The 12,734-nt window shown below is 44.5% G+C and overlaps 1 protein-coding gene across 6 annotated transcripts in view; it reads left to right on the forward strand.

Annotated features, from left to right (window-relative positions):
- The window catches only part of LOC103463007 (SH3 and multiple ankyrin repeat domains protein 2), a 189,521-nt gene that overhangs the window by 61,331 nt on the left and 115,456 nt on the right, over positions 1-12,734 (forward strand). For all 6 annotated transcript variants that reach the window (XM_081605588.1, XM_081605589.1, XM_081605585.1 and 3 more), the window contains 3 exons: positions 1,775-2,002; positions 7,081-7,284; positions 10,597-10,668. In XM_081605588.1, the coding sequence (XP_081461714.1) occupies positions 1,775-2,002; positions 7,081-7,284; positions 10,597-10,668 (504 nt within the window). The remainder of the gene's footprint in view (positions 1-1,774; positions 2,003-7,080; positions 7,285-10,596; positions 10,669-12,734) is intronic.

The raw sequence follows: 12,734 nt of genomic DNA on the forward strand, positions 1-12,734 counted from the left end.
GCTCTTCAGTGGCTCTTCAGTGGCTCTTCAGTGGCTCTTCAGTGGCTCTTCAGTGGCTCTTCAGTGGCTCTCAGTGGTTCTTCAGTGGCTCTTCAGTGGCTCTCAGTGGGTCTCAGTGGGTCTCAGTGGGTCTCAGTGGGTCTCAGTGGCTCTCAGTGGCTCTCAGTGGGTCTCAGTGGGTCTCAGTGGGTCTCAGTGGCTCTCAGTGGGTCTCAGTGGGTCTCAGTGGGTCTCAGTGGCTCTCAGTGGGTCTCAGTGGGTCTCAGTGGGTCTCAGTGGGTCTCAGTGGCTCTCAGTGGGTCTCAGTGGGTCTCAGTGGCTCTTCAGTGGGTCTCAGTGGGTCTCAGTGGCTCTTCAGTGGGTCTCAGTGGGTCTCAGTGGCTCTCTCAGTGGGTCTCAGTGGCTCTCAGTGGGTCTCAGTGGGTCTCAGTGGTCTCAGTGGTCTCAGTGGGTCTCAGTGGGTCTCAGTGGCTCTCAGTGGGTCTCAGTGGTCTCAGTGGGTCTCAGTGGCTCTCAGTGGGTCTCAGTGGGTCTCAGTGGTCTCAGTGGGTCTCAGTGGGTCTCAGTGGGTCTCAGTGGCTCTCAGTGGGTCTCAGTGGGTCTCAGTGGGTCTCAGTGGCTCTCAGTGGGTCTCAGTGGGTCTCAGTGGCTCTTCAGTGGGTCTCAGTGGGTCTCAGTGGGTCTCAGTGGCTCTCAGTGGCTCTCAGTGGCTCTCAGTGGCTCTCAGTGGCTCTTCAGTGGGTCTCAGTGGGTCTCAGTGGGTCTCAGTGGCTCTCAGTGGTTCTTCAGTGGGTCTCAGTGGCTCTTCAGTGGGTCTCAGTGGGTCTCAGTGGGTCTCAGTGGCTCTTCAGTGGGTCTCAGTGGGTCTCAGTGGGTCTCAGTGGCTCTCAGTGGCTCTTCTGTGGGTCTCAGTGGCTCTTTAGTGGGTCTCAGTGGCTCTTCAGTGGGTCTCAGTGGGTCTCAGTGGGTCTCAGTGGGTCTCAGTGGCTCTCAGTGGCTCTCAGTGGTTCTTCAGTGGCTCTCAGTGGCTCTTCAGTGGCTCTCAGTGGCTCTTCAGTGGGTCTCAGTGGGTCTCAGTGGGTCTCAGTGGCTCTTCAGTGGGTCTCAGTGGCTCTTCAGTGGGTCTCAGTGGGTCTCAGTGGCTCTCAGTGGCTCTTCAGTGGCTCTCAGTGGCTCTCAGTGGCTCTTCAGTGGCTCTCAGTGGCTCTCAGTGGCTCTCAGTGGGTCTCAGTGGCTCTCAGTGGCTCTCAGTGGGTCTCAGTGGCTCTCAGTGGGTCTCAGTGGCTCTCAGTGGCTCTCAGTGGGTCTCAGTGGCTCTCAGTGGCTCTCAGTGGCTCTCAGTGGCTCTCAGTGGCTCTCAGTGGCTCTCAGTGGGTCTCAGTGGCTCTTCAGTGGTTCTTCAGTGGCTCTTCAGTGGCTCTTCAGTGGCTCTTCAGTGGTTCTTCAGTGGCTCTCAGTGGCTCTCAGTGGGTCTCAGTGGGTCTCAGTGGGTCTCAGTGGCTCTCAGTGGCTCTTCAGTGGCTCTCAGTGGCTCTTCAGTGGCTCTTCAGTGGCTCTCAGTGGCTCTCAGTGGGTCTCAGTGGGTCTCAGTGGCTCTCAGTGGCTCTCAGTGGGTCTCAGTGGCTCTCAGTGGCTCTCCTGGGAGCTTCAGGACGGAGGAGGATGAACCAGCAGCTGCTGTGTTTTGTGGCGGCTGAAGCCGTTGTAATGGGAGTGAAGGGAATTCCTCCGTTTTAATGAACTGACCTCTGCTCCCCTCTGGTTCCCGGTCCAGCTGAACCCGCCGGCCCTGCTGAGCATGCCCCGGAGCCCCACCTCCAGCGAGGACGAGATGGCCCAGAGTTTTTCCGACTACTCCGACGACGGCGCCTCCGACAGCTCCCGGGAGGAAACCATCTACGAGACGATAAGGGCGACCGCCGAGCCGCCGCAGAACCACATGGACGACATCCAGTCCAACTCGCAGGTGATCCAGGTCCTCATCCCCGACCTGCAGCAGACGGTGAGCAGCAGTTAGGATTCATGACTCCAAACTGAAACATGAACTGTTTATTTTTACACATGGACTCCAGAGAGGCTGTTCGGTTGGCTCAGTCCAGATCTGAGTGTTTTTATCCAACTGCATCATTTTCTACTCCTTTCATAATAAAATGCTTTAAATATCCTCAGCAGCAGGTTTTGGCTGCTTTAACAAAGCAAAATAGAATATTTTAAATATTATCCAAAGTGATTAATGCTCCTCTTCTTCACCTCCAGATCTTCTGTTGTTGTGGATAAACAGGTTCATCGGTTCTCCACACTTTCTGAGACTTTCATAGTTTTTAGACTTTTGTTGTTTTTTCCCTCTGTTTGTACCTGAACCTGCAGGAACAGCTTGGAGCCGTTTGTCTCACCTGCACACACACACACACACACACACACACACACACACACACACACACACACACACACACACACACACACACACACACACACACACACACACACACACACACACACCTGTCCTTTTAACACTGGACAATAAAATGTGCTTCTAAAATCTTTTGTTTTTAGTGGTTTTTTACAGTGCACAGTGACTCTTGGTATCATTTCTGGATTTTAGAGCCCATCTCACTGCTGCCCCATGTTTTTGTAATTTTGCCCATCAAGACTAGCCGCCCCAGTTTAGCTCAAAAACACAACTTTTATGTTCACAGACAGAAAATGTGAATTTTTCCCTAAATGTTCCGAACAGCTGAAAACTTAGTAAATAATAATGATGGATGTTTAAGCTTCAGCTCTGGGTTTGTTCCTGTTTCACACAGACGTTACTCCTGCCCAGTTTATCTGCTGGGGATAAATTTATTAAGCTTTGAATCTTTTTTTCTTCTTCCACTTATTGCCTGAATTCACATCCAGTTGTGCAAGAAATCTTAATATTTGTGTTTTTAATGTCAGTCAGATGCTAAACTATCTTAGTTTGAATATTCCTCCTGCAGTTATTTTGGTGTTATGCTAATTGGTGAGTGTTTGGTTTTATTGCTGCTGGTTGAATCGTTCTGGTCTGGAGGAGGATCCTCTGCTCCTCCGTCCGTCTGGAAGATGCTGATGTGTTTTGATGTTTGGCTCTTTGGCATTTCAGACAAATCAGTGACGCCTTTAACTAACTGGTGTAATTAAAATAAAGGGTTGTGTGAGTAAAACTGATGTTTTTCCAGATGGTGAGGCGGGTTTTTTTTTGCTGCCTCACATGTTCACAGTTCTTATTTTATGTTGCGTGATCTCAGAGTCTCAGCTCACTGCAGCTTCTTATTTACTCCTGAACTCTCAGAAACATTCAACTGGATCAGGAGGAATGTGAACAAATCCACTTCCTTTGTTCATCAGTAAGTTATTTTTGCAGCACTGATAAACATCTCTAATTAGTCCTCTCTCCCCGTTTCTCTTCATATTAACGTCACTTCTGGCCGTTCGAATGCTGATGCTAATTATCGGTTTCTGTAAGATACTCCTAGTTTTTTTTTAAGTCGTCACATTATTTTCTCACCTCTTTGTGTTCAGATGTGAAGACTTTAACGAGGTGTGACCAACAGGATCCACGTTGCCTCGTTTCCCCGATGAAACGCAGAGGAGTGTGAATCATGAGTGGGAGACATGTGGTGTAGTTTTTCATTTTAATGCCAAGTGAAATGTCTGATCGTAAGCAGAGGGGAAGGTTTTATTCTTTCAGATGGTTGAACGGGGAGGCATTTATTACGTCATAATGTCTGCAGCTTTTAATGCAGCATCTAAAGTGATCATAACTTTATGCATATTTTGATTTTTATACATGAATTATATTTATTATTTTGTGAACAAACTTATTTACGCCTGATTTTTATTGTGCTTCTTGTTTAATGGAATTATTACATTTGCAAACTTTCGTTGTTTTTTTTTGTCGTTAGCAGAATATTGACAAAGTTTTGTACATTTGTGATGGAAATGCAGCTTCTGAAGAGTCTGGGTTTTGTTGGCAGGCTGAGTTCTGGCTGCGAAATAAACACCTGAGATCAGAGAGTAAAACATGATGTGATCCGGTGAAATTAGAGCTCAGAAGCAGAAATGAAACACCGAACAGCTGAATCACCTGCCAGCTGTTGCCTTTATGAAACGCATTGAAACCTCATGCAGCCACTGACGTGTGGCGGATGCCGACCGTGACGTTGACGCGCGGCCGATGCCGCCTTGCTGCAGCTCTGGCTTGGACGGGTTCTGGTTTGGACGGGTTCTGGTCGTTGGGATGGAGAAACGTGTCATCCTGCTTGTGGCTGCCTCAGAGCTCTGACATAAACCTGGTTTTCCACCTGGATGCTGTTTTTCCTTTCACATCTTTTCACTCTTGTGAAACCTAAAAGTACAGACACAGTGTGTGCGCACGCACGCACACACACACACACACACACACACACACACACACACACACACACACACACACACACACACACACTCACTAGCAGCTGCTGCAGAGACCTGAGAAAAGGGTTTGTGTAAATACGAGCGGAGTGGTTTGAGTTGGTCTGCGCTGACCCTGAGCTGACCTCCTGAAGCTCCTGGAATCAGTGATGATTTGTTGTGTGAAACATGTTTGTATGAACACATGTGCTGTGCGCTGCTTCACATGTGCGCTCTGACCGCTCTGTGGTGCTGCTGGATCTCAGCATGACGTGGAGCCATCCACTCAGAAATGAGCTGAATAATTCAGGCCAGCATGATCTCTGCAGAACATGTGACTCCAACTCCAGCTGCCATCGACTCCAGCAGCTGTTTTCTAGAGTTTGTATTTTTCACAGATGATCAAACCCTTCATAACGGCTTCAGATCTCCTTTGTGTTTGGGTTGCATAAGCCAACACATCGCTTCAGGTTTAGGTTTGTGTCTGTCGTCTTGCTCTGTAGAATCCACATGTGCAAAGGAATTCAGGCAAGTCAAAGAAATGACTAGTAACTTATCTATTGAGAATTACATTTTAGTAAATATTCCAGCTTGTAGCAGAAGCTGATTGATGTTGCCCATGCAGACTAAACTATGCAGACACTCTGTCTGCACTGATGAAGGTGCATTAAACCTCTGAGCTTCTCCCTGATTGGTCTGCTGGTTCCTCGGTCTGCCTGTTTGTTCTCTAAGAACGGCTGAGACTTTAGTAGAAATGGCTGCAGAATCAATCGCACAGCTGGACTTTGATCACTGTTTCATTTTTAAGATAACAGGTTGCACCTGATTTAATTTAGACCAGTGGTTCTCAACCTGGGTTGGATCGAACCCCAGGGGTTCGGTGGAGCCTCTGCAGCGGAGGTAAAGACACACTGTGTAAAGTCGTGATGACGCGCCGCTTTGCCATCACTTACATTGCTTAGCCAATCAGAGGATCACGTTACATTGCTTAGCCAATCAGAGGATCACGTTACATTGCTTAGCCAATCAGAGGATCACGTTACATTGCTTAGCCAATCAGAGCTGCGGAGGAGCCCTGATTGGAGGAGCTCCTCTCAGCAGGAATTTGAACTTGTGTCTTTATTTACTTCAGCAAAGCTCACAGTTTTTACCAAATTCTGTAGCTTTCAGTGAACTTCTAAATCTGCTCCTTAGTCGCATCTTTTCGGGGTTCCTACTGCCTCTAGTGGCCTGGGGGTGGTAACACAGCTAATATAATTACATTACTAAATCAGAATACCGCAAAGTCTTTATTATTTATTATACATTTTTCATTCTCTTAAGCATGTAGAGCTAATTAAATGATCTAAACAAAACCTTAAAGTGGTTCCAGTTTCTCTCGATGGCCAACCTGTTGAAACTGTGGCAAATTTTAAATGTCTGCCACACTTTATAGATATTCTTGTCCTTTCACTTAACAACTGTTTATCATTATGTGTTGGTCTGTCAGGTAAAACTGATCCAGTCCTGAAGTCTGATAACTTTCTTTCCCTCGTTTAGTTAGTTTTACTGCTGGTTGTTTTGTTTAATCTCAACTATAAAGAGGTTTATCTTTTTAAAGTGTCGCTTTTTGCAAGTTTCTAAACTCCAGTTCTGTCCTTCATACTGCTGCCACATTTCACAAAAAGCTGTTCATTAAAACCTAAAGCATGTCTCTAAAGAAGCTGCTGTTTGTGGCTGAGGAGGAAACAATAATGGAAAGCGATTTAAATGTACACCTCTGTCTCGACCCGACCGGATCCAGGCATCTGCCTCGTCCTTGTCCCGGAGTCTGCCCACTTCCTGCCAGGAGATGGGATTATCCAGGCGGCTCGCCGCTGCAGACGCCCAGCAGCAGCACATCCAGCTGGAAACGCTCCTGAATGCCGCTGATCCTCCCACAGCCAGGCCGGGCAGGAAGCCGCCATTGTGTGTCTGTTTCACTTCGAGCTGAAAGCAGGACCGGCGAGCGGGCCAGAGAGGTTCTGTCAGCTGCACAGAACCTCATAGTGACCCGCCAGTGAGCAAAGTGACCCATCACTGGCTCCGTTCACAGGAACTGGGACTGGCTGGACGTGTTGACTGGTCCTACTGGGCCTCATGTTGCAGAAACACTAAAAATTACCAAGTATTTGTGTCCAGTTTCTAATGAAAATGTGTCATTAGATAAAACTCTGACGGCCTATTAGGGTGATTGTAGATAGAAACATTTCTGCCATCAAACTTTGAGATTAATCACAGAAATTTACTAAAAAGAAATTTCCTAGAAAATTTGTCTTCAAAAGTCTAAAAGTTTTAACTTTTGAAACCAAGAAATTTCAACGTTTTGTTTTCTATAAATTTACATGGGAAATGTTATAAGTTTTTCATCAATATTAAGGAATTATTGACTTAAAAGAAGCTCAGTTATCCTCCTGAAAAGTTCCCTGATGGATAGTTTTGTCTCAGCTGATATTTGCAGTAGAAACTAGACACACATACTTGTTATCATTTTGTATTTTTGTTCTGTGAAAACAGAGTTTTTTGGAAAAGTCTTTGCTCCCTTACAGGTTTTTTCCGTTTTTCATCCCTGTTTATTTTAGCTGAATAATTAATATTGAATTACTGATGTTCTGTGTTGCGCTCTCTCTCTCTCCCTCGGCTCGCCGTCAGAAATGCATGCGGTTCAACCCGGACGCGACGGTCTGGATCGCCAAGCAGCGGATCCTGTGTTCGCTCAACCAGACGCTGAAGGACGTCCTGAACTACGGCCTCTTCCAGCCGGCGAGCAACGGGAGGGACGGCAAGTTCCTGGACGAAGAGCGCCTCCTCCGAGAATACCCACAGCCAATCAGCAAGGGCGTCCCCTGCCTGGAGGTCAGCGTCCGTCCAATCAGAGCTTCGATGTCGGTTGAATCTGTAAAGCAGTTATTTTACAGACTCTTGGTTTGATGAGGAGTTTGGTTGGTGAAGTTTCTTTGTGGTATTTCAAAACAAGTTATTTCCTCTGAGCATCTCAGTCGGATTTCAAAGTCATTTGCTGATAATTTTTAACTTAAACAACTGGAGCGAATATAATAGTCCAGAGAAAAGCAGATGAAGGCGTTTTGTGGCGGTTTGCTGCGTTTCATTGCCTCTCTGGCTCTGATGTCTCAGATTAAAGCAGAAATAATCATCATATTTCATATCCTCTGCAGGTCAGATCACCTTTCATCTCCTGTTTGTTAAAAAGTGTCTGTGACACCAATCAGATTCTCTCTGAGTAAAACATGCACTAAAACACTGAGTAGTCAGCAAAAGTCATGAAAGTTAATAAATTTTCCATAACTTTGGTTTTGGAAACTAAAGTTTCCAAAAAAGTCTGTTTGGAGGAGCAAAAAAAAAAAACAGAATAAAAAAGTTATTCTTTCATTAAAAGACTTTCTTGTAACATTTTGAGTTTGATGCAGTATTTATACTTGCTCTGAATCACTTAAAGGTTGTTATTTAACTCATTTTTTATTCATTTATGTATTTAATTTTGGCTGAAATGGCTCTCCGTAGGTAACAACATATTAGATTATAATGTAGATCAGAACAGACGGAGAGAAGATGGAGGGATGAAGGGCAGCAGTAGATCTGCAGTTTGACGTTCATCTCTCATCTGGTAATGTTGCACGTTTTCTTTCACAAATCGATGAAATGAAAGTCCTGATTTTCAGGAACTCCTCAGAGTTTTGTTCCTTATGAAGTATTAAAACCCCAAAGCGTTTGTGTAATCTGGTTTCCCGGCTCAGCTCACATCTTATCTCACATCCTCTGGCTGCGCTGATCCAGATTATCGACACGCTGCAGGTTCACTGACAGCAGCGTCTCTGAAACTTCAGCAGATGGCATTCAGCCGGCGCCATCCTCAGTTCAGGTCTGTTTTACCTCAGAGCGGCTGGAGTCCGTTAGCTCATTACTTTTAATCAAGACGGAGAAGATCTGAGCTTCAGACTCCCTCAGCAGCAGCAGCAGAGAAATCTTTTATTTGATTATTACCCCCCGTTACATCTGTAATATTCATGAGGCAGATTTGACATTTAATATGATCCTAATCTAACATCCTTTTATCTGAGTAGTGCTGACGTCTGAAACCAAATTCAAGTCAGTTTATTTTTATTCTGCCAGGACAGAATCTTATTGCTTAGCATGTTTAATGTAGAACTGCTGAGATTTCTGGACATTTATCATAACTTCCCTTTAAAGAATATTTGTTAAACACACTTGAAGTTTTTGATATTTTTTTGTGCTAAAACTGCACAAAAAAGATTTACAGTGTACAATCTGAAAATTAATTTCTAAGGCTCATGCAAGGTTAGATCATTTCAGCCCCAAACCGATAATCTCTGTTCCCAAATCCAGGTTGCTAATCCCAAACTAGCTTCCTTTTACTTCCTGTCTGTTTCATGAAAGATCCCTGGAGAGGAGAAATCACACATCAGTCATGCAAAGTGCAACGTTTCTCATTTATTTACAGGAACGGCAGCAGATATGCAGCAGCACAAACATTTGTCTCTCCTTTTCCCAAATGAGGAATCAGTTTGAATGCAAAACGTTTCCAGAAGCCGCCACTCACAGAGATTAGGAAGCACAGCCGCTCAAGAGTAGCTTCATTCTGCAAATCTCCTCTAAAAACGCTCATAACTAATACTAATACTTTAAACACCAAATATATTTTAATATGCATTATTACACCGAGTGGAAACCGTCTCAGCTCCTCCTTTACATCTGTGGTTTTTCCTCTGCAGTCAATCATCTCCAAAGAAACATGGACTGACTGCTTTACCAATGCCAGCCAATCGTTTGTCAAGTATCATCCAAGCTGCATCTTATTTCAAATATTTAACATATGGTTTATGGAAAAATGTGCAAATACACAAATTCTCCACAAACAATTTGGAGTCACGTTCCACAGAAAATCTACGGATCCTGAAACGCAAACGGGTGGAGCTGCTCTGTACGGCCTTCAGTCAACTGAGACCGATGGATGTGCAGTTCCACTTTAGAACAGCAGGTGGTGATGTAGCGCCACCTGCTGTTTCTATTCATTATGCTAGCTTAACGGTTGTGTTGTTAGCTTAGTCCCAAATTCATGATGTTTGTTGTAGCAGGATACAAGAGGTTCATGTTCCAGACAAATCACACAGGAGTCAAAATGATGAAACCATGAATCAATTTACCTCTGAAGTTGGATTTGACCCAGAACCACATTGGGTCAGAACCAGTGATCCCCAAAGGGGGAGACTTGATGGTAAGAGAAGAAGAACCTTTAAATCCATGAGGTGTTTTTCAGTGAAGCCGCTGGTGGATCAGAGAGTTTGGCTCAACTTAAGGCGACTAATGAGCAGAGAATCTGTAGAACCAGTTTAGACTGATGGAAATCCACCCGAGCTCTTCACTGGAGGAACAGGAGAGATTACTGGACTCTGAACAGGAAGGTAAAAATCACTGGACTTACCCAAAATGATTCAAACTCAGAGCAGACATATTGGATTTTGAAGCCGGGGTTGATTAGTGATAGGTATTTTCCTAGAACCTACATAAAAGAACCACAGACAACGTATATGAATTTCATGACAAAGCTTCTGCAGAAGGAGAAAAAACTCTGTCAGCTCCTCCGAGCTGTTCACAGAGCATTCTCAAGATCTTTGGGTAGAGCTTGTCTTTTATTTTCAAAATTCAAAGAGGGAGGATAGGCAAGATAGACAGCAGAGGAAAAACAGCAAAGGTCGTAAAACATTTTACCTAAACACAGCAAAGGTCGTAAAACAATTTACCTAAACAACTAGCAACCCAGTTCCAGATGCGATATCTGATTTACGGCCTGAGCCCGGTTCAAATCTTGGTCAAACTGTTTCACCTGAAGATGAACAGGCAACTGTGACCCCCAGGTCAGTTAATACACACACTAAAGAAGAGAACATTTTAAACTGCTCTAACATTAGACTGAATATGAACTAAAGTAACAACAAAATGATAATACCAAAAAATCTCTAACAATTAGAATCTGTCTTTATATTTTAGGGATGTCGTCGTTTTGCATGTTTTCTCATGTCAGTGATGCTGATTTCTACAGATGGGCAATTTCCACTTCTGACTTGAGGGAAGGTTGTTAACTGCAGATTAGTGGCCATGAAGATGTTTAATCATGTTTTCCTCCAACAGTTTCGCTACAAGAGCCGAGTCTACAGACAGCCCAACATCGATGAGAAGCAGATCGCCAAACTTCATACCAAGGTAAGGATGGACACGGGAGCCCTTCACTGTGTTTCTGTAAAAGTCGTGTTTTTAAAGTTTGCTGCCATCATGAGAGCTGAAGGTTGAGAGGTAAATAAAGTAATTAATGTTGCCCCAGACGGAGATGTTTACTGCCTCTTCGCTGTGGAGGGAAAACAAAACAGCAGGCATCTTTTTTCACTTACTGCAAATTACCTTTTAATTTTTACACAATTAAATTAGCTGTTGCTAAGTTAGGTTGCTACGCACATTATGGTTTGTTCTGAGAAAAACAAATCAAAGTGTTCTGACTTATAAAAAGATTTGTATCATACCAAATTACACATTTACTTCAGAAAGATGAAGAGCTGTGAGCTGGTTCCGCTGGACGGGACCCGAAGTATCTGCCTCTCATTCAGAACATTTAGGATCCATCAGGACAATCAGCTTTTAAAGTTCATACTCATGATGAGTGAAGCCTGTAAGATGGCACAATGGAGACGTCTCTATAATGTTTTATTCTGTTAAACACAAACTATCACCATTGCTCCGCCATCGTCGGCCATGTTTGTTTTCTCTGATTTGGCGTCGAGAGGTTTTGTGAGATTTCCCGTCTGAATGTTGGTGAGTGAAACTGGTTTGTGTTATATATGGCTAAAACTGTGATAGTGACATTGTTTTGATGTTATTACATATTGTGGACATGTCCAACGGCCGTGCAGCTTCTGGACGAGTCCAGCTGCGGCAGTGGAAGGGGAAGTGACGCCAAGGAAATAGTTTACTAGCCAGTCCTGGTGTTTCTGATCTTAATGTCTCAAAGCTTTGTTAAATTCCACTAATGTCGAAAATCCACAATTTGTCAATTGCAGGTTTTTCATGAAATAAGGAACGCAGTTAAAATCCCATGTGAATAAGTTTGTTCTCATGATAAGTCATTAAAAACACGAAGCGCCGTCTTCCTCCTGCCGCTTCCTGTCGTCTTCTTCATGGGTTGGTTCAGCAGGAACATCTGGATGACGATCATGTGACTCATGTGAGGCAAAAAAAGAAAAAGTTTCCATTAAAGTTTTTCAAAATAAACCAAAGAAACCACATCATAGTGCCAATACTTTATACAAAACATGAGTTTTTTCATAACTGGCGTGTTTCCATTCAGCAAATTTATTTTCAAAATGTCGAATTATGCAGTTATACGGTCAATGGAGGGACGGCTGATGTGTTTCGGAAGGATCCAGTCTTGCTGCAATCAGTTATTGATCCATCTGATTTGATTAGTCAGGCTGAGTGGAAAATCTGGTCATCATCAGCATAACAACAGATATTGAATTCATACCATTCAGTATTTTAAATATTCCTGGATTAAAGACAATAAGACCAAACACTGAGGCCTGAGGAACTCCTTAATAAACTGAATCCTTACTAACGTGAAGAATCTGTCGGATAAATACGAGCTGAAGCTTCGTCTGTTCGGCCCTCTGTGACTCTGCTGCCCCCTGCTGGTGAGGTGAGCAGCCAGACATCAAGAGAAAGATCTCCCACTTCCTCCCACTTCAGTCTGACAGACTCTGGGAAGTGTAACCTGAAACACCTCAGACAAATCTGTTTCACACCGAACGCGCTGCCAGAATAAGACGTAAAGAATCACAGATTACAGTTTAATCTGTGTAAAATCTTCCCTGTTTGGTTGGAATCAGACTGTTTGGGTTCGTTTCTGGTCATTCGAATGAAATCAGGAGAACCGTTTTTATCCATCTCTCCTGTCCTGTTTATTATAATTATTTGTGAAAATGCTCTTTTCCTGGCAGACGAACAGCAGACTCCTCCTCCTCCTCCTCCTCCTCCTCCTCCTCCTCCTCCTCCTCCTCCTCCTCCTCCTCCTCCTCCTCCTCCTCCTCCTCCTCCTCCTCCTCCTCTCCCTCCTCCTCCTCCTCCTCCTCCTCCTCCTCCTCCTCCTCCTCCTCCTCCTCCTCCTGCCTCCATCCCTCCTGTATGAACCGAAATGAGTTTCCAGCCTCCTGGTTGTTTGCTTCCAGCTCTGGGCTGCTGTCCTGCAGCCTCTGTAATCTTGTTGTGCAGCCAAAGCATAA

Source organism: Poecilia reticulata, chromosome 3, assembly GCF_904066995.2.
Source record: "Poecilia reticulata chromosome 3, P_reticulata-male-v2, whole genome shotgun sequence".
Taxonomy (NCBI): domain Eukaryota; kingdom Metazoa; phylum Chordata; class Actinopteri; order Cyprinodontiformes; family Poeciliidae; genus Poecilia; species Poecilia reticulata.